Source organism: Rhea americana, unplaced genomic scaffold, assembly GCF_003343005.1.
Source record: "Rhea americana isolate MKP2758 unplaced genomic scaffold, rheAme1 scaffold_79, whole genome shotgun sequence".
Classification (NCBI taxonomy): domain Eukaryota; kingdom Metazoa; phylum Chordata; class Aves; order Rheiformes; family Rheidae; genus Rhea; species Rhea americana.
The window spans coordinates 923318-947460 of record NW_028186967.1 but is presented as its reverse complement, the minus strand read 5'-3'; the positions used below and the strand labels follow the sequence as shown (position 1 = coordinate 947460).

General features: G+C 41.6%; 1 protein-coding gene and 1 non-coding gene across 2 annotated transcripts; one reads left to right on the top strand and one right to left on the bottom strand.

Annotated features, from left to right (window-relative positions):
- Window positions 1–1951: 1951 nt before the first annotated feature.
- On the top strand, window positions 1952–20493 carry AKR1D1 (aldo-keto reductase family 1 member D1; the record flags this gene model as incomplete). Its single annotated transcript, XM_085322606.1, has 8 exons — window positions 1952–2188; window positions 6305–6421; window positions 10443–10520; window positions 13200–13322; window positions 15093–15202; window positions 15598–15763; window positions 16517–16599; window positions 20328–20493. Coding segments are annotated over 8 exons (957 nt in total), but the record flags the coding sequence as incomplete, so codon positions are not given.
- TRNAF-GAA (transfer RNA phenylalanine (anticodon GAA)) lies at window positions 11888–11954 on the bottom strand. Its single transcript has one exon. It is a non-coding gene; the product is annotated as a tRNA-Phe (tRNA).
- Window positions 20494–24143: the final 3650 nt, after the last annotated feature.

The window sequence follows — 24143 nt, the reverse complement described above, 5'->3', positions numbered from 1 at the left end:
TCTCCCTCAATTAAGTGGACACGGTTGCGTCATAGCTACTCTCAATACTTTATCATGCCAAATTGTGCTATTCTGCCCCTCAGCGCACGTTCAGGTCTGTAATAAGTAAGTGTAAGCATGGTTAGCTTTGTTTTAGGTAAACTTTAGGTGCAGTATCTTGGACTAGAGTGGCCCTCCTGGGACAGAGTTACAGTCCACCCAGTCGTGTCCGCTAGTGGCTAAGGCTGAGGAAAAGCTGGAGAGCAGAGCAAGTGTGCAGGAATTCATCTCGTCACCCCAGAATAATCTTTCAGCAGCCTGCAGCTCTGGGACTTAGTGGAAGAGAGGTTGAACTGCCATCAGTCTCCTCCACGAATGCAGAAGGGTGGGCCCACGTCCTTGGTCTCCACAGCATCCCGGAGCAGTGAGTTTCACAGTTTTCACATTCCGAAATCATGTGTTTAAGCTTTCTGGGTGATGGTATCCCTGTTTTGCTGTGCTTTAGGAGCCTCAGAACTCTGGCTGAGCAGTGACGAGGCAAAAGTGGCCTCAGGCAGGGCTGTCCCTGGCCCATAGCAAAATAAACTATCAAGCAGGTAGTGGAAAAGCAGCTGCTTATTTTATGGCAAACTCCTGGAAAACCAAGCTGGTGGTTGTCTTGCAGCAAGGAGGGAGACAGCAGCTACTGTGGGGGAAAGTCTCTTCCCAATAGCATTTGTTGCCAGTTCTAGTTCTTGCCATTTTTAGCAACAGCACAAACAAGAAATCTGACATCCTCTCTTCATATTTGCTCTCCATTCCAGTTCTCTCAGGCCCCTGCCTTCCTCACAGGAGGTGAAACTCGGTCTTGGAGCCTGTACTTGGAGATAGCAAAATTCACCTTTTAGTATCTACTTCTGGCAGAAGCAAAACTGATGTTGGCTCTTCTGTCTTGACACTCTAGGTGGTGTTGCCTCAAGGCAGATGTCTGATCTGCTTGTGCAACATGCAGCTTGGTGCAACTGATGCAACTTGAGCAGGTGCAGTTTTCAAAGCAGCAGGTTAATTCCTTGTTTCAGTTTTCCTTTGAGTGGATCAGATGTCCCTGTCTCAGCAGAGCAATGTCTATGAAAACAGTGGGAAAACATTGTTGCCACATGTCATTGACAGCCCTCAGACATCACTACTTTGAGCTGCCTTCTCCTTACGCAAAATGTGACAACAATGAGACATTTTCAGTCCAATTTCAGTGACAAGTCAAAAGACTGTAGTGGAATTCATGCTTTTTGCTTGGTTTGGCCTACCTACATTTTGCTTGCAACGTTGGCGAACGGGAAACAGGGCTATTCTGAAAAAAATTTGCTGTTTTGGTAAAGATGAATAAACTTAACTGCAATATAGAGTATAAAAATATAGTTGTCATTTGCACATATCAAGAGATTTCTTGAACACATCTTAAACTGAAGCAGTAAGAGGCCTAAAAATGTGCACAGAATCATCTGCTGGTTCTTGGCCAGACTATAAAACTGTCCACAACTGGGAGTTTGGGTCACTAGATCCTCCTGAGCCATCCACCTTTTGGATGGTGATACCACCAACAGCAAGTTGGTTTGAAGAGAAAGAAGTTGCACCTGAATTTCTTGTTCCCGCTCTGCTGAAAGCTCTCCTATGTCATAAGTTATTCAAATAGCTTCTGATCAGATGGATGGTTGACCAGCTCTGCTACACCTAAAGCTCTGTTCCACTTGAGGAAGAGATTTTATCAAATTCCTGTTGCAGGAAAGTCGTTACTCTCTAGATAAGAAATTCTGAAATCACTTTGACACCAAATGCATTTAGTTCTGCTTTCTGAGGACTCATGTACTTGCTCTTCCAGTGAAGTTTCTTCTTTGTTCCTCTTTCCAGTGTAATGCCATATTTGTGATGTTTGGAGCAGGTGAGGGGTAGTTAGACTGGAATAATCCCAGCATGACCCTTACGTGTATTTCACTGACTCTATGGCATTGCAACAGACACAAGCAGGAGGCTGGAACTATGTTTATTCTTTTTCCTCTCCTGTCAGACTCCCAAAGGTACCTGTTTAGAGTCGGTGAAGATTGCCATTGATACTGGTTACCGCCATATAGATGGTGCATTTGTCTATTACAATGAGCACGAAGTGGGACAAGCCATCCGGGAGAAGATTGCAGAAGGAAGGATCAAGCGAGAAGACATCTTTTACTGTGGCAAGGTGAGAAGTCGCACTCGGATTATTTACACTAAATCCAGGATTTCTGTGAATGGGCTTTCCTAAGAATGCCAGGGGTCAACATCTGGCAGGCTTTTAGGCCCTACAGCCTTTATTTTTTGACTAGTTTTACCACAATGCCTTACAAGCATAAGATTTGTTCTGTAACTTGGGAGTCACTGTCGCGCTCGGTTAAAAGCTCAGTTAGCAGTGGGAACAGTACAATATACATTCTGCCTGGCATCACAGGTACCTGCAAGTTTAGACCATCACGACATTCARCAGTGCTGTTACTGTCCCACATGCTGTGCGGGCGTAAGCATTTGTATAGTCACACCACGAACCCAGTCTGGGCAATGATCCTGCAAATGAGCTATTTTCTGTTAGAACAATTCTCTCAGGTTTGTTGTGAGATTGCACAATGAAAGAAGTGGGAGCAAGTGTGTGTGTGTGTGTGTGTGCGTGCGTGCGTGTGTGTGTGTGTGTACTGGAGAACAGCAAGTGCTTAAGCTGGCACTACTGCCAGAAAATTACTCATCAAGCCGCACCCTTAGTTACTGTATCATCTGTCATTAAAGAGATCTAGGTTCGAGAATTGACCCACTCGGAGAGAACAGGTTATCATACTTTCTCTTTAGATTAACAAGACCATTCAGAGTTACATATGAGCTAGTAAATGCTTTAAAATCCCAACTGTATGAACTGATGTTCTACTAGAGGAATGAAAGGGGGAGCATCTGATAAAAGTCAGTACAAATACAATCACTAGAACATAGGTATAAGAGAGAGAGCTTACGGCAGATTGCTGAATGAAGATCAGATGCCCTAAGAAAATTAATGGAACCTGTGCAGTTTGTAGTGGAGTTTACAACCTCAAATTCCCCTTCCAGCAGTGCTTCTTTAGACATATCAGCCTAATATTTCCCCTTTCTCCTTTTCCAAGCAAAATGTAGTCCACAGCTCTCTTGGAAATAAATATCGTAGTTCCTAGAGTGAAAGATCCCATGGGAGAAAAGGTCTGTTCTGTGCTGTGAACAGTTTGGTTGAGCTCTGTGTTATGGGAAACTAAGCTTCGGATTGAGTAGCTTGCAGACCAAGTGGATTATCAAAGCGATAGAGCAATTTCCAAGTAAAGCAATTTCCAGTCTGTAAAGTATGCAAGTCTTTTCCTAGTCCTCTGCTCAGTTCTACTGCTAACAATCTTGCCATCCTGAGCAAAGTTTCATGTCCTCAAATTTTCCACCTTTATCAGGGTAGTCTCTCAGGCCAAAAATGTTGATTTGAGTCAGTCAAAATATTTTGTTTAAACTGTTTTACAACTTCATTACTGCAAATTACTAGTGATCAAAAACACAAAATTGTGCCAAAACTTTAGAACCAGATGTCCTAACAATTTTGAGTCTTTAACTTAGCACTCTGCTTCCCCTGCTGTTTTCTCTTCCTCTTCCCCCCTCTCTTTTAGATCTTTAGGTTCAGCAAGGGTGCACCTCTTGTTAAAACACTACCACGATTTCAAACTTACTTTTACAAATAAGCCTTTCTATATTCACTTCTTTGATCCAACCATTAGATGATTTTCCTCACTACTTAAAAACTGAGCCATTCATAATCAAGAAATAGAAGATACAATTTCGTAAGTTCAAAATTTCCAGGAAAAATAAGTTGTTCCCTAAACTGAACGTCCTAGTAGTCTCTGCAGTTCCCAGTACTATGAGTCAAGACCTATAGTTTCAACCTTACTTATAATTATGAGATGGGATACATATGGATTTGTCTTTCTGTACTCTGTCTTGTTTGTGCTTGAGAAAACAAGGGTTTAAGCTCAGATGCTCTGGTTGACAGTTCATTAGAGCACATCTGTAGTCTTTTAAAAAAAAATGTTCAAAGGCAGATACTCAAGCACCTCTTGCAGGTCCTTCCCTAAACAAAGATGATGCAAATCAAAGGCTGGTCCATCAGCAGTGACTASCAAGAGCAGCTTCACTAAATGGCAATATTACTGGAATAGTGACTTTATACAATTGTGCTGCATTTGCCAGTTGAAATCATCAGCACTTGCACTTGGCTCCTGCTGCTGGCTGGCTGATCAGACAGAGCAGCTCAGTATCCAGAAATTTTAGAGGTTTTCTATCAATTGCCAACAGCTCTCTTGGCTTATATAGCAAGACCTTTTTGGTCTCTTCTTTCATCCCAGGATATTTCTTTCATTAAACTAAAAGTAACATTTCCAGGGAATGTGGTGTCCTGAAATGCCAAAGCCAGCTGGCAGCTTTGACAGCTCTAATGTCTACATGGTTTCTACTTACGTAGATATTACAATAACTTGTACAAATCATGAAAACAGTTATGAAACTCTTAAGTTTCCGTGGCATCTATGCATTAAGGTAGTAAAAATATTTGTCATTTCTGAATGCTGTTTCTTTAGAACCTCTACAGTTGTTTAAAATAAAGTTTATTCACTAATAGTTATTTACTCAATTCTGCTAGCAAAGGCACTTGGAAAGACAGCTCCAAAACTACCAATATACCTCAAGTTATTACATTTCCAAAATCCAGTAACAAAACAAACTTGACATAAGGGGTATACAGAGTCAGCTCCTTAGCTGTATTTAAGCTCAAAAGAATATTTCACGTGTAAAATGAAAATGGAAGTTTGGCAAATGCTTAAAAAAAAATCTAGACCAAAGATTTCCAGGAAACCTAGTGGAAAACGAGGACTCAGAGCAAGACCTTGGTCCCTCTACTGCAGTAGATCTCAACCAATGCAACAAGCGCTTAACAGATTATCAACTCTTCATGCCTTGCAACATACAGCTGGTATAAGGCCCGGTATGAATTTCCAAGTGCTGACCCCTGCTTTCCTATATCCCCTTATGGTAGCATCAGATGCACTGTTCTGGCAACATGTGAAGTTCAGGTTAATATGTCCTTGCCTCTGCTGGCAAAACTGAGCAGGTATCTACTCTMTATCCTGAGCCTCTGAAAATAATCTGGTTTAAAAAGGTTCTATACTGCTTTAGAACTCAGCCAAGCTTTCTTTAACACCTTTAATCACTATCTTCTCATGAAAAAAATCTGAATTCAAGTGTTCCATGGCTCAAAGATGGACTCATTTTACACCTTGGCATGCTGTGACTGTCTGTATTGGTGGCAAAACTGGCTAGGCAACAACTGTACCAACAAATATCTGGATTTTCCAACCAAAAAAAGGCCAAAGATTTCAACATCACTTCAAATGTTAGTTTTGCATACTGAAGGAAAAATAAGATTTGCCAGGTTGTTGTGTGCAAGCAAATGGCACATTTAACCTTCAATTGTGCGTTAATACTGGCTTTTGTGGGTCTTAACTGCAATAATCAGTTTACAAAGGGCTCTTGGTTACTAATTACCATGCTATGGTTTTATTCTAGTAAGAGATCTGCATTAGCAGAGTTCGATTAGAGATAACACTGAAAGCTAATCAACYGAGCACCCCATAGCAACCTCAGGGCGTAGCCCATCAAGGAAACAGTTCTGATTAAAAAGAGTAAATAGGCTGTGTTTTGACTAATCACACCTGCTTCACAGTAACTAAGCAGTAATACATCTTTCAGTAAAGTCTGAGTGAGGGGCAAATTAAAACTCCTCTAGGTCAGGGTCTGTGATCGCATGAGAAAACCAAAAGATTCTCTTTGTTTGGCTATTCAACAGCTAGCTCACATGATCTTAGCCTCTGCGTTAAAACATAAAACTGACCACAGATTTCTTGTGGGAACAGTCGAAATTTTCCAGTGAAAGCATATACTTGGAAAGCTCAGAAAACAAAATGAATCTGTAATTCATTGAGCAAGAATTTGCAATTTGTCCAAGTTGAAAGAACCTGTCCTATGCAAATACGTGGTGGCAGCACAGGGACAGCTCTGGTCAAGGATTCACATCTTACCTCTATATCTTCCTCTGGAAGAAGAGAGAATAAAACCCACTTGCCTTTTTGTTGACGTAGACCAATGGCTTTACAATGTGTGAAATGTGCCCTGTCAGAAGGACAAGGGCATGGTGGGATGTACAGCTGGAGAATCCTCACCATACTTTCTGGTAACCAAAAAAAAAAAAAAAATGACTCTGTGCTTGCTTCCCCAGCTGTGGAATACCTGCCACCCCCCAGAGCTGGTGCGTCCAACACTGGAGAAAACGCTGAAGATCCTTCAGCTGGACTACGTTGATCTCTACATTATTGAGCTGCCCATGGCTTTCAAGGTGAAAAGAACAATTGTCCTAAAAATTGCACAGTTAGCTTGAACCAAAGTCTTTGCCTAGCATCCTCCATCCAGCTTCCAACTCGTGCTGAAAATAACACTTTCACCAAATCATAGTCTGCAATATACACTGCCTGGATACATTTCTTTGTGGAGCGGCTTATAGCACATGTGAGAATAGCTCCACCCCAGAAGCTGAACAATCTCAATAGCACTAAAAATAGTGGGCAAATCATTATAGTGATTTTAATCTTCTTAACTCTAGAGTGCTTCTCAGACAGCTTTCATAGATCACAGTTGGCCCCAGACATGAGGTGTCCATCTCTTGCTCTCGAATGTCTGAAAAGCTAAAGTCTCCTGTTCCTTCATACTGCAGGCTCTGGAGAACTTTTCCCTGTACTCACAAACCTTTCCAAATGCAAGGGTCTCACATGTGATTGCACGCCTCCTCTGCAACCAGCCCTTGTGGATGCCTGAACTTTCCAGTTCCATCATCAAGCTGGACCTGGCTTTAGAGTTTTCCCTCTGCAAGTACATAACATAATAGCACTAAAATTTGAAGACAGATCCTCAAAACATATTTGAGTGGCTTTGAACCAATAAAATCTTTTTTTCCTGGAGAGAACAGGACCAAGAAATTAGCTGGCTAATTGTTTCAGGGGTGTGTGGGGTTAAACTCTAAAGTTGGTCGTATCTCTTTTTGCAAGGAATGCAGTTTTACGGTTATTAAAATTGTACTCTGTCATGAATTCTAAACTGCTAGAACCACTAGATAAGAATGGATTTACCAATGTAGCCATCACCTTAGACCTGTATATCCTTTTCTCCTAGGGAAACATTAAAGAGTAATAGGACTCATATTAAAGCTTTTATTTTTGTGGTCCCATGTATGGAATCCTTTTGGGTACATTTTTAAAAAAATTCCCACCACTTGCAATTTCCTGTTTCCCCTAACTTCTGTTTGTATTCTCCAGTAGTTCATTCGCCCACATAGAGAAGGTCATTGTCTCACAATATAAAGATATAGGCAGCTGGCTTTAAAGTAATGTACATCTGACTCCCTGAGGCCTGTATCAACAAGCTGAGACACTAAGAGTAACAGTCCTGGAACTTCATTCATGTCCCTCTTGAGAGAAGAAAAAGCAAAGTTATTTTCTGCCTTAAAAAAATATACATTTTTGGGTGCCAAATAMAAAAAAAACGTGTTTCAATGGTGACAGGTTTCCTGGTTTTTCTCCCTTTCTCTCTCTCTCTCTCTCACACACATACACACACTTCCCACATGTGGTACTTGTCTTTGGTGAGGAGTGTGCACCTATAACACTAACGTATTTCTATTCTGCTCTGCTCTGTGAAAGCTGATTACTTGAAAGAGCTCTTTTTCTCCCCAAAAGCTCTTCTCTCCTTCTAACAAAACTGGTCTCTGCATGAAATCAGTAAAGAGCATGAGACAAAGGTTACAGTCCCACTCCAATAAACTGGTAAGCAACCTGTTTCTACAGGTCCCAASGATGCAAGCTCTCACAGGAGCTTTCAGATAGAGTAGAAGGAATCTGTTTTCTGAAAGCACTGCTCAAAGGAGGAAAAAGCCACCACCTCAGCACTTCTGCATGGATCAAGAATGGCTAAAATCTGGAGTGATTTTAAACATTGACTTATTAACACTGACCAGCATCTCCCTGTTCTTTCTGTTATGCCTCTGCCCAGCGAGCTCCTACCTCCTGGCAGGTTTTCTAGGTGGTTTTCTGGTTAGATAGATGACTGATCGATCAGTGAGCACCTGTGCACTAAACTACCTCTAAAAGTCCCTTCCAAGCTAAATTATTCTATGATCTAGATCTTAGCCTTAAATTGAATAAGCCTGTTCCCAGTATYTTCTTGTTTTGAGAGAATAAATCAAAACAGATCAAAGGTCTAACTATTTGACTTCCTGTTGCCTTCTGTTTACACAGTAGGCATTCACAAGTTCTTAAACAGCTCTCTTGTGAAAAGCCCACTAATCAAAAAACATGTTGGGAAAGCAATGGGCAGGCCTATCTTTTTCCACTTGCGTTGCTGATGAAATTGTTTATCGTGGGAGCAGGGTTTTTCCTCTACTGATGCAGAAGTTACCAACTTCTGTATTTTCAACATGCAAATAAGTTGTTCGGTAGCTTTTGAGGTGTCCACAGACTTTGACCATACCCCGATACTATCGGAGCCATGCACACTAGCAGTGACTGTCACAGCGCTTAGGTAGTGGCACTGGCACCACAGGAAGCCACTTATGTTTAGTCTGAGATCTGTGGCTCCCTGCAGGGCAGCTGCAAGAAACAAAGAGAACACAGCCCAAGTAACCGTGATGTTGCCATCAAAACTCTGACTTTCCAGCGGGGCTTTCTTCTGCTTTCTCTGTCTGCAGCCAGTTCTCCCATTCAGGAAATTGCTTGCATAGAAAAGAATAGCTTGGCAGACATAAGTACTCTCTGGAGACTACTGGGACAGAGACAACCTTACTCCGGCAACTCATGCTGCTCCCTGTAGGTAAAAGAAAGGATTAATCCTTGTGGAAACACACAACAGCTGGTATCTCTAGACTCAGTCAAGATAAGTTCATATTCAAGCTACTTTTCATCCTAACTTTGCTAGGTTTTTGGAACGTAGGTGATAGAAATAGAGGAAAATGAAGGGGTTGATGAAACAGCTGACGTAGCTGCTGAACATTGACTAATATAAAAAAGTAATGTTGAACAAAAGTTAATGAATTAGAAATGGTACAGAGTAAAAAGACTTGAATTCAGAGCCATCCCATGAACTCAAGGATCTGCCATGCTAAGTGCAATGAGCCTGTAGTCAATGGATAATTTGGTGGGATATCATGTAGTAGAATGGGGTGTTCCAAAGTCCTAGCAGTAGTTTTGTAAATAAGGCTTCTCCACCTAAGCTATGATGAAAATTAGTCTGCCTTCTCATAATAAAAATGTATCCAACAGTCACCTACCTCCTTCTAGTCAAGATTTTTTCCAGCAAGACATAGCAAAAAGCTCAGCAGTTCTTTGTGGAATTCATTGAGGAAAGCCAGCACATTTGGAGGAGACAGTCTTACAGCTGTAACTTAGACCTAAATCTCTGAAATCTGAAACTGTGTTTTCCATAGGCTCACTTTTCCCATGAATCTGCCTTGAATATGAACTTCTTGACTGAATTGGGTGGTGCCAGTTGCTGATCATATTAGTCACAGATGCATGTTCCCAAGGAATTACTGTGTCAACATCTTATGTACGGTGTCTTTCTGAAGTCAGATCAAGTATTAACCGTCACAGGAGAGTTTTCTTTGGGAAAAAAAAAAAAAAAAAAAAGTGAAATTAGGATCAGATAGACAAGAGGAGGGCACTAAAGCATTGCCTGCAATAGTAGTGAAATGCCCAGCAAATAAAAGTAATGCTCTTAAGCACTAAATATCAGCTCATATGTCATCCCTGAAGTACTGTTTATGCAGGACAGAGATAGGAAGAAAGAATTGCTAGTGTCCAAAGAAAGACGAATAATGCATTTTAAAGGTTCGTGGCATATCCGATAGCTGTGCGTTTAGCCCTTTACTAGCAGTAGCTCTTGGAAATGGTCCCTCCAGCTGGAACTGGGAGCTGATTTGGTATTATTCCCAAGTACAGCACAAGCACAAGCAGAATGGGGCAGAGAAGAAGGAAGGAGGGAAGGAAAGAAGAAAAATATATATGTATGTGTCAATACTCTAACTCAGTCCTTTGGAAGAAAACTAGTCCTTCAGATGTTTTACCCTAAAGGTCAAAAGTTTATTGAAAAATAAGGCCATCCTGGAACTCTTGAGTATATACTCATATGATAGTTCAGGAGCGCATCCAAGGACTTTCTAGCAGTGGACAGTTGCTGCAGGATGTGGTAAGACCAGCATGAGCGACCTATTGAACTTAGGGCGTTTCAGAGAGCCTTTGAAATTTTGTAGCAGAGATTGTGGAAAATCTTTGTTCTGAGGAGTGAAAGCTTTTTGTGGTTTTGCCTTTCAGCCTGGTGATGCGATCTACCCAAAAGATGAAAATGGAAAAATTATCTACCACGAGACAGACTTATGTGCCACTTGGGAGGTAAGCAATCATAACATTCATAAACGCTTTAAAAATGCAGATCATAATTCTCAGCTTTATTTGGGGCCTTCATAAACAGAGCTGAGGAATATTGATAGGGCATATAGATCAAATTCTACTAGCTAAATTTGACTTCTGCCTACAGGGATGCTGCTTCTTGCCATCACTTAATTAATCTTCAAAACAAAACAAAACATTTGAGACATTTGATATCCACATTCCTTCTTTCAGAGAGTGCATTTGCTAGTTAAGATAACTGTAGCTTTATTCTAGGCTCTCCTGTTTATCAGATCTTTGCAGCAGGAAAAAGTTGGAGCCCTGAAGAAAGAAGTGATTGGATCCTTCTCAGAAAGGAAAGTTCTCACCTTCAAGAGAAAACAGAATTTGCCCTGAAGCTCATCATTAAAAAAAAAAAAAAAAAAAAAAAAAAAAAAAAGACATCAAAACAAGTTCACTCACTTCTGAATTTAGTTACCAAATGAGGTTATAAAACATGGAGGGAAGCAACATTTCTCTGAAGGATGACGTCCTAACTTTGTGGTGTACTGAAGTCCTGTTGACAGATGTCTCATTAAGCCTACTGCCAATTTGCCTCTGGATCTCAAGTGAAGCAGAAAGTGAGAGTAGCTGTCTCCTCGTATACCTGCCTTCTGAAGCCCTAGACACTTTGAATCATGGCCAAAGCTAGTCATCCCTCCTTCTGCACCAAGTGTGCTGCAAAAGTATCGCTAATTCAGCACGGTTCACACTAAGAGAGTTACCTCAAAAGCTACTATATGCTCTACTTCAGCTTGCACTGTCCAGAGTTGGATAGTCATGTCCTGATTTAGCTCTATGTGAGGTCCAGTGAATAAAAATGGAAATGCAGGAGGAAACTCTGAATAAAATTACAGGCTGCAATAGAGCCCTGTGGTGGGCTTTGGCTTTCTCCTGGCCACCAGGCAGGATCTCAAGGCAGGTAGGGACTTCCCTTTTAGCTGTTTATCATAGAATCAGTAAGGTTGGAAGGGACCTYTGATCATCTAGTCCAACCTCCCTGCTCAGCAGGGTCACCCAGAGCATTTTAGACAGGGTTGCTTCYGGGTGGGCTTTGAGTATCTCCAGAGAAGGAGCAACAAGGACCTCCCTTGCAGAAGCCTGGGCTTGAACCGGGGACCTTTAGATCTTCAGTCTAACRCTCTCCCACCTGAGCTACATTTTTCTTTCCCAAATGGTGGTGTGACTGTTCTCCATGGACAGCACCTGTGTGTGTGTGTGTGTGTGTGTGTGTGTGTGTGCGTGAGAAACCAGCATGTAAGAGCATGCATGTATGTAAGGATCCTTGTGAATGTAATGTTAGACAGGGTTGCAGCAACAAGGCCTCCCCTTGCTGAACCCTGGGCTTGAACCAGGGACCTTTAGATCTTCAGTCTAACACTCTCCCAGCTGAGCTGCCTGAGCCCCCAATGCTATAATATATTATCATTGCCTGGGACTGATGYGGTTCATTCCTCTGATTCACAGGCTAGTTGTTCACATGTTAAAAGCAACAGCTGTCTGAACAGTATTATATTTTTATCTTCAAACTTGTGCTTATTGTAAAGGATATACTGTAGCAGCAATTCTTTCTTCAGCTAATAAGCCAGAAGAAAAATAGCTGGTGCGACTACCTGGAAATAATACCTTCAGTCTATATAAAACTGGCTAAACTCAATCCAGATAATTTCACTGTGTCAGTACAGTGTTAGCAAACAAAATTGACTCCAGATGACTATATTTGCTGACTTGTCACTGAGTGRTACAAGGCATATGAGGCCAACTAGAGGTCATCACATATACGGTGCCTCTTACCTCCCCACTCTCAGTTGCTGTGAGATACAAAGGAATAACAAAACTGTTAGAAGAGGCCTCCAGCTCCAGTCTTAGGGAACAGCAGTGGTGGGGTCTGCTCTGCATCAAATAGCCACTGAATCACTTGTGTGCAGAGTTTCTGGGCACAGAGGRGAAGGGAAGGCTATAGGAAATTACCATCTCTCCTGTTAATTGCTCAGAAGATGAAGTTGATCAAGAGGGCTAGGGCAGGTATTTGTATCCAGTATTCATAAAGCTGCCTTAACTATTAGAACTTATTTGAAATACAGAGTATCTAGAATTCTTCTCTTCCACCTTTTTCTTCTACTTTGTCCTATACTTAATTTTTCTGTGCTGGTTTTCTTATGTACTCTTCCAGATATTTGGGTGACTTCACTAGATAGAGACTTCATACAGAAAACTATCATGCAGGCAAAAGGAATAAACTGAGTGATYAGGAAAGGAATCTGTTTTGTTCACTCTCCCATCTTCAGCTATGAACTAGCGCTAAATCAGCTCAAACTAAGTAAAACTCTTCAAAAGCAAATATCTGACACTTAAATATCCATATCTCAAACGTATCTTTCATCTTTCCAGACAAATTCTACCTTCATAGGAGGTATAAAGCCTTAGGGTTTGGTCTAGAAAGTGGGTCTGTGGATACMCTTGTGCTGAGATTAGACTAGCAGGATGGCACAAGCCCTCGTGGTAATATAGCTGCTAGCTCTGCTACAGCAAGGGTTTTTCTGCAGTCTCAAGAACAGACTATGCTCCACCTATCTTCAAAACATATGCTGCRAGGAACCAAGCCAGTGTTTGGGACTCCACCAGTCTCTGCTTTCTTTGCAGGCTATGGAAGCATGTAAAGATGCAGGCTTGGCAAAGTCCATTGGAGTATCTAATTTCAACCGCAGGCAGTTGGAGATGATCCTGAACAAGCCAGGACTTAAGCACAAACCTGTCAGCAACCAGGTATGACCACAAGCCAAGGTCAGTGGCTGCAACGGTGCCACTGCTGTGTAGAAAATGCAAAGGCAACATGTGGCCTAAGCTGCCATGTGCAGAAGGGTGACGTATACTTTGCCACGGCTGCTGCACTCCATGCTGTCACACTTCCATTTCTAGCTTGAAAATATTACTCATGCTATTTAGGCTAAAGATAATATTTGAAGGTGCTGGAACAATCTCTCTCCTCAGTTCCTGCTCCAGGACTATAAAACTTGTGCCTCTGTGCCAAGCTCCATAGCAAGCTTGGATGCTGAGTAAATGCAGATTTTAAATCTCTGCCATGTACCTTATTCCAAGTCCAAAACATTCCCAAGACAAACGATTCAGGGCTAACCAGTCATTCAGTGAAGCCATGTCTACCTCAGCTGACACCAAACAAAAATAACCCTAAATATCAGAGAACCTGAGTCACTCTAGGTTTCCTGGCCATTAGAGGTAACTCCTAAAATTTCTGGACTTGCTCTCCTGTGCCCTTCCCATAAGAAGTTCAGTGAGAATTGGAGAAAAACCTATTAACAAGGAGATCACAGTAAGCAGCTGACTTGAACTGAAGCTGTGAAGAGGATAAGCATGTCTAAGTTTTATGATAGGAGGGTATGATAGGATATGATAGTGRCAGTGACCAATCTGAACACCTAATACCTTCGACTCTGGCATTTGGTAGTTCACTCTGTTTGCTGCAAGTCACTGGGAAACTTTTCTGACTCCTCTGGCACAAATGAATATCCACATTAGCAGTAGCAGAGGAGACACCAAAGACAACCYAAGAAAAGGAGAATCTTCCCACCCACAGCACATGGCCTGGAGGACTGGGACCTGTGCCAGGCAGCACAGGGAGGCTGACCATAGACTTCATTGCTGCCTTTTGCCTACGTAGAAGGGGCAGCCTGAGAGAGGAGGAAATTCCATCACTGTTCACTAGTGTTAACATACTCAGTGGGTACAAAATGCAATTGCTCTTTCTGGAGTGCCCATAAGACTGTACCAAACACTCCTGCAGTTTCCTGGAGTCAAGGGAAACTGGGGAAAAGATTTAAGTCTAGTTTAGGAAGTTGTACCAGGTAGCTGAAAACAGTGGTTGCTCTGTCACCTTGTAGATATCCCTCTCCCAGAAGTTGAGAACACAAGCAGAAAATCCCTGTTTTTAAAGGAATGATGCACAGTATTTGCAGTATGGGAGGGTAAGGCTCTTAAACAAGGTTGTAATTGTCATGGAGATGTCTCACATTTCAGATATTCCCCCTCAGCTTTCTGTCTGGGTCAGCTCATGACAGCACTTCCCCTAAAAACAATGTTGGATCAGCCACCTTGAATGCAAGAAGCAGAGAAAGACCTGCACGAGATGGGGAGGCTTCTCAATTTCCATCTCTAGTCAGGAAGGTGGCTTCCCCCACCTTAATCTTCCCACTTATTGCCACCTTTCCACTAAGGGSCAATACAAACATCCTGCAACCAAATTACAACCATAGATGTCAAACTGCTGTCCATTTCCTGCTCCCCCCCCCTCCCCAAAAAAAAAGAAGGAAAAAAAAAGAAAGAAATCTAAAATCTATCATCATCACTCAGTGGTGGATGATTAGGATAGTAATCGGAATGAGTTTTACCTATTCCTGAATTTACTGATGGGCTTTCCTGCAAAGGAAAGGTCATCTCTGATCTGTAACTCTCCCATACACTGGGATGTCATCAGTTTCTGTTCTGTCAATTAATTGCTCTTTCTGCCTTCTCTTGTAGGTTGAATGCCATCCCTATTTCACCCAACCCAAACTCTTAGAATTTTGCAGAAAACATGACATTGTTATTGTTGGGTACAGTCCACTAGGAACCTCAAGAGATGAAACATGGTAAGTCAGCATGTTTCTTTCTAATACTAGGGCTGCTTTACATATGAAGAATAATAGACCTCCACTGCTGGTCCTCTGCATTATTTTGGGGAATGCAGACTTGCAACATTGCTGCTGCATTCTCTTGTCAAAAAATGCCAGGCGTCTGTAAGTTTTCCATTACCAAAAAGCAAGTGTTTGTAACCGAGAATGCTGATGTTTGGATGAAGAGGTGCAATCTAAGTCAATATTAAGATATCAGATAAGATGGAGGACTGTCAAGTTCAACTGCTTAAATGTCCTAAAGCTTCTCCTTCAACCTTCACACTACTTAGCAAAGAATCCATGAATAGTAGATGACTATGCCTTTTGGCAGAAAAATGGAACGATAATTTCTTTCTTTTGTTCTGTTCAAGGGTAAATGTATCCTCCCCTCCCTTACTGAAGGATCCCGTGCTGAATGCCATTGGTAAAAAATACAACAAGACAGCTGCACAAATTGCTTTGCGTTTCAACATCCAGCGAGGGGTGGTGGTCATTCCAAAAAGCTTCAATCCACAACGCATCAGAGAGAATTTTCAGGTAAATCCTTATTCTGCTGGTGCGTGGATGTTTACGTTGGTTTGGCCCCTGTGGAAGGTCAATTCCCACTTTCTTTCTGTAGACAAAAGGCTTTATCATTGTCAAGTTTTGTCAAATTTGATCCTTTTGGTCCCCATTACTTAACGCTACTATGATGCAACAACGGCAGTACAAAGTAGAGAGGAAATTCTGACATCTCCAAAACCCCATAAGTGGCTAAAATTCCAGCTGATGGTGTATACTGGAGCACTAGTTGCTCTGCTGAGCAACACAAGCAAGATGAAGTAATTTGGTAGGTCCACGGTCTAAGGTTGCTGGCTGTAGACATTTGGGAATGATAGACTTGTTCTGCCCCATGTTCAGGCACGGTTCAGCTTTGTTACTGAAGGGAAGATGATGCACACTGGTGTGTCCAGAAGGTTCATAACCCCACCATCAGAAAACATTTAGCTTGACACCATTCCCAAGACATGTGCTCCTGTGTCTCTTGCAGCACTCTGTACTAGGTTGCTCCCCACTTCCCCTACCAGCATATTGCTTTTGAAGCCAGCAACCCAGTAGGTCTCTTCTTGGAAGAGAGCATAGCCAGTGTGACTGGACTTACTCATATCCTCAAGACTTGCATACAAATGAAAGCAAACTTTTTTTTTTTTTTTTGCATTTTTTATGGATTTCTGAAATCTGGAACATATTAATATTGATGTTGTTTGTTACAAGTAATGCTAACTTATTCCTAACATCTCCTTTCATTAGATCTTTGATTTCTCCCTCACTGAGAAAGAGATGAAAGAAATTGAAGCCCTGAACAAAAATGTCCGTTATGTGGAGCTGTTGATGTAAGTCCAAGAGGAATCCTATGTACTCACTGAACACTCCTGTTTTCTCAGAGGCTCTCAAAAATCACTCGCTTTTAGTGTCTTTATTAAAAAAAATATTTTAAGATCCAGCTTGAATGTCAAAGAAAATGTGAAAGCTCTTTAACACAACCTTCAACATGTTCGTGGGCCACTTACAATAACAAATATGCAGTACTTTCTTACAGCTTAGGTTTCAAAAGCTCATCTCCTAAAAGATGACTGAATCTGGGTGTCTCAGTCTCTGCTCCATCTTCTTAAGCACTTTCTGTTTGATGTTGTAATAAGCGTCCATCTAGGTGGCCCTGTGTAGCCACTATTGCTRCTATCAGAGCTGAACTTCAAATAGGTATACTTTCTTGTCTTTCCTTTCCTAGGGCTCAGCAAGCCACGTTGCTGCACAAATGCTACTGCTTATGGATTGTAACCCTAGTGTTTCCAAAGGCATTTTGTCCTAAATTTCCAGGTGGAAGGCTAAGAACTAAGTAACGCTACCTGAACCCACAACAGTATCTGAAACCACAGGGATAACTTGGGGAGAGCGCTGTTCCTTCTCACTTGCTAGGGTTTGGTCAGGACAACAGAATTTGCCTACCCTACTTCCTTGTAAAACATGATACATCTTAYTGACCACAAGAGGTCAGAAATTTAGTTTCTACCTTCTGCCTGAAGTCTGCTTCGGCAATCTGCCTCTTCTGCTGCCATGTTAAGTCATACCTTCCTACACAGAGGGCAGGAAAACATGCAGCTTCTTTAACTACTAAATCACTTCCAAATTATCTCTGAGAAYCAACAAGGCTTGATCTCCTGCTGCTTGTGATCTAAACCTTACCACCCAAAGTATTTTTGCTTCACTTACAAGCTGCACTTCTGAAGAAAGCTCAAACTCAAGGTCTCTTATTCCACTCGAGGAGGCCATTTGTTTTTCCTTCAACTCAAGAGCATCTACAGTTTATGACCAAACTCTATGCTTTTCCTTTTCTAGGGCATCAATGTGTAGCCAAATGCTAAAGGGATTCATTTCCATGCATTTCTCTTGTAACCTTGGATTATCTGTGTCTTGCCCAACTCCAGTGTGCTCAAGCACTAATAATAACAAAAAGTAGGACAGCAGCATCAATAGCACTCTAGAACATTGACTGTTGATCAAAGGATGGGCAATAATGTTGAAAAGATRAATAAACCACTTAGTGTACTGCTTAAATATGATAGGAAATATGAACTAGGTTAAAGCATTATAATGCAGTCCATCTTTCACATTTAAGCTCAGTCAGGTGCTCAGAAGCTTTAGTTTCTTGAAACAGCCTTTCATCAATTAGCAACGCTTATTTCTAGAAGGCCTTTCACTAATTACCTAGCAGATTCTTATGTGTATTTTGGTATTGGAAATTGTTTGGGGTTTTTATTGCAAAGTTTTGAGTCATAACATCATTTAAACTCTGTTAGTGAGGATATACATGAAAAGTAACCTTGGTACAAATACAAGAATCCTTTACAGAGGCAAAGATAAGGGATGGAAATGCCCGCAGGAGGAGAACTTCCTAGGCCACTCACCCAAAACTAATAAAAAGCAAATGTTTTGCTTTATTAGATCAAGCTTCATAATGGAAATGCTCGGAGAACAAGAAAAGCAGGATGTATAGAATAGATACCGATAGATGTATTTTTCACAGAAGTACTAGATTTGGGGAAAAAGAGATAACTATAGTCTGGCTTCAACAGTGAATAACAACTTCTTGGAAAAGTGAAACCACCATGTAAGTAGCAGCTAAATCTGTATCTGCCAACCAGTGTGTTCTTACACTAAGTGTTTGGAATGGACACTGTAACAGATGACTTGCCAGCCTAGAGAGATTTCTTATTTCATCCAGCAACAGTTATCCGAAAAGGTCAAACCATCATACAGAAAAGCTTCTGACTAGTTAACTTTGTTGAAAGCCTTTCACTGCTATGATGCAGTGCAGGTAGAAATGGAAAAATCTAGCTTTTCTGTGGCTCTTCCAGCTATCAACTACCATGGGTGCTGTGTGGAAATCTCTTCTTCCAATAGTATCCCATAGGATTACCAATAGCATGAGTATATCCCATAGGATATTGCATTAACTGGAATGGGTTAGRAAGTTAAACACCTGAGCAGAAAATGGAGTTTTTGCAGAGATATGAGTAATCCAGGAGATCTCAGTCTGAAATGGTTTCTTCTCCTCTTGGGAAAACAGAAAAAAAAAAAGAAAGAAAGAGAAGTATTGTGTGGGGTGAATTTTGCATTAATCTGTCTGCTTGACTTACTTTGTATTCTCCATCTCTACTATGGATGTTCTTCTTTGCTTGGACCAATTATTCAAAGCCACATCATCATCTTTGAGTGAATCATTTTGCTGCATAAGAGGACCCAAGACCTGAGACTATTTAAGGGAGATCTGATTAGCAAGCTTGCTCTATAGATGGAAAATAGAGATTAGGACATTGGCAATCCCAACATTATCAAGTAATACTGGGAGGGGGAAAAAAAAAATGAAGAGCTGTGGCTTTTTTTTTTTCTTTTTCTTTTTCTTTTTTTGAAGCAAGTCAATCTGTTAATGTGTAAACAGTTCAGCTTGGCTGAATATCGGAATGAAATGTTTTGACACAACCAATTTAAAAATGTTTGATGCCTTCCAGCCAGCTAACTTCAATATTGTGAAATGTATCCTTCCCAAATTGGAACAAGTCACAACTGGAACAAATGCCAACATTTGTTGTGCTTTACTGTAAGGCAAGGCAGCCAGCTGCCACAGTGCACCTGAGAAGGTTCTTCAGAAACTCTTGTTTTTGCTAATGGAAAAATGTTTGTCAAGCCAGTGCTTGTGGTTTAGCATCATCATCTCAGGAGACAACCCTCTCTCTCCCCAGTCTGTCAAGTCATGGTCAAAGTCGGTCTCATTTTCACCTGCAGCTGGCCCTGGAAATTTGCCTGTTACCTTTTGTAATGTTTCTGCATCACACATCTTTCCTGAGCATGCATTTTCTATGGAGCCCAAATGTCTCTACCTTTAGTAGTATGTAACCACAGATTTCCATTTCTCCTCTGAACTGGGTCACCTCAAAACATCCTTGYAAGTACTCTGTCACCAATGCTATTAACCAGACAGAGCATCTGCACCTAGGTGAGTTAGTTGACTTTGATTAACTAGGACAGTCATGTCTAGCCTGGATACAGCAGCCACATGGAAAAGCATCTGTGCCAGATCAAGACTTGCTCATGCAAGCTCTAAATGCATAAGCCAAAGTAGTATAAGATTTCTTGTCAGATCTGCTATCTCTGCCTTTCCTCCAAATAGACCTCTTATTTAGATTCCAGCTGAGAGGGCTTTCTAGATATTTGAGCAAAGAATTCTTCTCTCTTCTACCATGCAGGCACATATAGCAAAACCTTTCATCTTCCCTACAAAACTTCCACTGACATAGGTTAAATCCACAAATACAATGAGAATAACTGACCTCCAAAATCCTTCTGCTGTCATCCTCGCATCCCACGTCTGCCTTTAAGGAATGATCCATAGGYCTGGAAGAGAAAAAGTGTCCTTCACTGTCTCTTCCTTAAAGCCTTCTGGAAACACTACTTATGTATTGCAGGGAAGAGAAGAGGTTTGCTGGCAGAGAATAATTGCATCAGTGACACAACATCTTGCTTCACCCAAGAAGCTCACTTGTTCAATCTGACCTCTCCCCAGGTGGCGTGATCATCCRGAGTATCCCTTCAGTGACGAATACTGAAAACAAGGAGCATCCAGGCAGGTTCCTAACTCGGTCTCATAGACTTTGTTGAGACTTACCCAATGTTTAGTGCTTCAACTTTATGGGAGACTGTAAAAATCAGCATTAAAAACATGAAATTTACCTCTGGTTGTCTTGTCAGTCTGTTACTGCTGATGCTGCGGAGTAGCTCATTTTAAGCTATTGAGTGTAGGTTTTTGGCTTAGAAGGCTTAAATTCTCTCAAGAGCATTGAACGTTCAAAACTGATATTTGATAAAACTGAAGATTTCTCGTGAGAAGAGGTTCACTAGTTCAGGACAAATCATCTTCACTTTTATGAAGACAGTTCTATGCAAGACATTCATTGAATWTGAAGCAAGAATTTATGCTTCAGTAGATGTGACAGTAACACTTTGCTTGACAAGCTCAGGTGAAAGAATGTTAGGAGCAGGGAACCGACCGGATTGAAAATAGAAGTCATTACTTCAAGCAGTAAAGCCTGTTTCACTCTGACCAGAGTTTTCTGTCTCTCTGCATCAGCCGCATTTCTTAGATGCACTCGGTCTGGTTCCACATGCAACTAGTTCAGACCCTAAAACATGAGCCTGGTTACAATATTTCCTGTCATTCAGCACAAGAGCCTCGGTGAAACACAGGCTGGTCTGCAGCTCTGTTGCACCTATGCTCAAATGCGTATGAGGATGGTATTGCATAGTGTTGATTTGCCACACTTCCTATACAACTCARTATAGTCATCCTGGAGCTAGCACGAGGGTAGATACTTTGTGACAGTCTCATTTCATCAAGTTAAAAGCCACTTAACCTCCTTTCTTTTTTCACACATGATGATTCACCCCCCCCAAAAAAGTCTGTTCTCTTCTCAATTCTGTATAAATTCCTGACCAAGATGCCACTGAATTAGGAAACTAATTTTTAAAGGAGGAGAAAGTYGCTTTTAATACCACTGTCTATCATGCTTTGAAACTGCAGAGAAACAGCATTTCATAGAAAGGGTAAGAAATGAGGCAGAAGGAGTCAGGCTTAACTCTGGACACTCACTTGAAACTGTCCCAGCTCTCTGAAAAGAGGAGACTGAAATGTGGACACAAGTAAGGAAGGGTCTGACTCCTTCCACAGAGATTTCTTTTTCAGAGTTCTTTTTTGCTGAATAAGTTGCTTTTTAGCCAACACCTCTTTCTGCAGAAGGCTATTTTCCTTTCCCGTAGTGCCCAAACACCCCAGTTTCTTGCATTGTTGGAGAGTAAAATACTAGAAAGATGTTGAATAAGAAACTAAGCCATACGCAGAAAGATTATTTATGACCCATTTCTCCAATGGCAGTTCACAATTTTAGTACATGAAGTAACCTTCAATCTATAGCATCTGTTTTTATTTATCATCATCATCCCTGGAGTGACTAGGTTAGGAAAACACTGAGGTGGACAAGTGATGGACACACTTCTATTGCAACAGGGAGTATTCCTCAGAGCAGAGGCAAAGGGGTACAGGGGAAACCTTTYGTAGGAAGAGCACACAAAACTCTCAAATGGATCTAGTGACAACCCAGCCTTAGAAGCCCACCTAGCTCATCCACAGAAGCCAGGCTCTTCAAGGAAGATGGCCTTTACACAGCATTTATAAATCCTCAAGCTGTGTCAAGGAAGCAGTGTTCTGTTGCTGGAGGTTACCCGAGGGCAATTCCTGTTTTATTCAGTCATCCAGTTAGACCATGAAAGAAAAAGGGGATGCTGAGAAGGAGGAGACATTAGAAGTCTGCCAGGTAGAGACCAAAGCACCTTTCCTAAGGTCAGGTGGACCTTGGCTGCCACAGGAGGGCGGAACCACTATCACAGCCCTGCTGCTTTGGAGCAGCCAAGGGCCTGGCCAGGAACCTAAAATATCCAAGTCTGAAATGAAGTGTGAGAGAAGAGCACAGCTACTGCCATACCCAACATGCTTTTTCTGTTGCTTCATAAGTACAAGCTCTAAATAGAGCTATAGGGGTTCCATTGCTTAACAGTRACACTGTACAAATTTTTGCACTGTAACTTGACCAGATGAAGGTCTCCAGCCACAACCAAGCCCTCAGGTCAGCTTTGGTAAAGCTCTTGCTTTGTGTACCGTAAAAAAATCAACTAATGCTCAGCTTAAATGCTCACAAACTCTTCCCAGTTTTCAAACATCTTCCCCAAAGGTTAGGCAGTATGTAAGGCTCTAATAAATCAATACCTTTTCATTTGACCTTATTTATCATAGATGTGAGTGAAGAAGATATGCCAAAGCCTCCCTAACAGGAAATACCCTGTAATCAAGTCTTCAATCTGCAGAGTTAACATGCAGGACAGATTGTGAGAATTCCTCTGGCCCAAATTCTGCCAGCAATTTATTTTTTTAATAGAATTCTCCTCCTCTGTCTTGCCTCATTTGAATCCAATGAAAAGGATTCAGCTTTTTCCTGGGGCAAATACTCCCATGCTCATTTTCATCCATTGTGAAACTGCTACTGATGTCCAGCCTAAATTTTTCCCCGCTTTGCTCAGTTTCAGAYCATTGCTCCCCATTGTTCTCCATCTTGCTCTACAAATAAAAGATTTAGATGAGGGAAAACAAACATCCCTGCAGATGAGCTTTGGGAAACGTATTCCACCAGTAGCTGCACTGAGAGACAGAAGAAAAAAAATAAATAAAAAAATAAAAAAGCTCAGCTCCCTATACAGTCCACTCACATCTAGCAAACTTGAGAGTCCCACTGAATGCCCTACCTGCTGTGGAACACATGCTTTGGGAGCACTGCACCCAGCCCTGCTCCAGCTGGACAGGTCAGGCATGGATAAAGGGGGCTCAAGCACCCTAGAAGTGCTCTAGAAGCAATTGCACACAAGAGGAGACCAACATTTGTACCAGAAAACTTGCTCTTATTTTAAGTAACCCAAACAGTTTGTGACTCTACCCATAGCTGTAAAAGTGATATGAAATCCAGACCAAAGAAGTTTKCTTCATCTACATTGAAGCTACTTCATGGCACGTAGAAGGACAACTAAGCCAGCATTTCAGATTCTTTTTGCAGCTCAAGAGCTGCTCTGGTCTGGTCAGAAGAAAACCAAGTGGTATTCTCATATCCACAACAGCAAAACAGTTGCCACAAGTCTGGTTGAGAGATTGGGCTTATCTTGCTATCAGAGGAGGAAGTATTCCCTGTTGTTATGCCAGTCAGGAACAGAACACAAGAGCTGGGCTCTTTCTTAGGCATATGCATGTTCATGTTCAATAGGTGAAGGAAAAAGGAAGCACTGTTTAGCAGTTATCATGTAACACACTGATATTACCCCTCTACAGGACACTGTTAGCTGAATTTGTTTCCCCATGAAGAGTCACAGATTCATCCCCCGCAGGACCAAGTATCTGGAGCGGGACCCCACTGCAAAACAGACRCATATCCCCACCTTCCTGATGTCATGTGGGTGCCCACAAGGTGAACAGAGAAAACAATAAGAGGTGAAACAGGACAGGCTCTGCATGTGTTTTACAGCCTTAAGTCCAAAGGACGTTCTTTAACATGTCACACATTTTTGTGCCATAAAACTAATCGAGATACTTCACAAGGGTTAGTTAGAAATGTGAGGAAATGACTGAGAGCAGCAAGCCCACACTGTATGGTCACTCAGAATTAGRATACAGTTTTGAGCTTGCAGAGGTTTGACATGGGAAAGTGAACAAACCACCTGACATATTTCCCATCACTTGCCTGCCATTAAGATCTGGGCACCRTTGGGCTGGATGCTCTGCAATGAA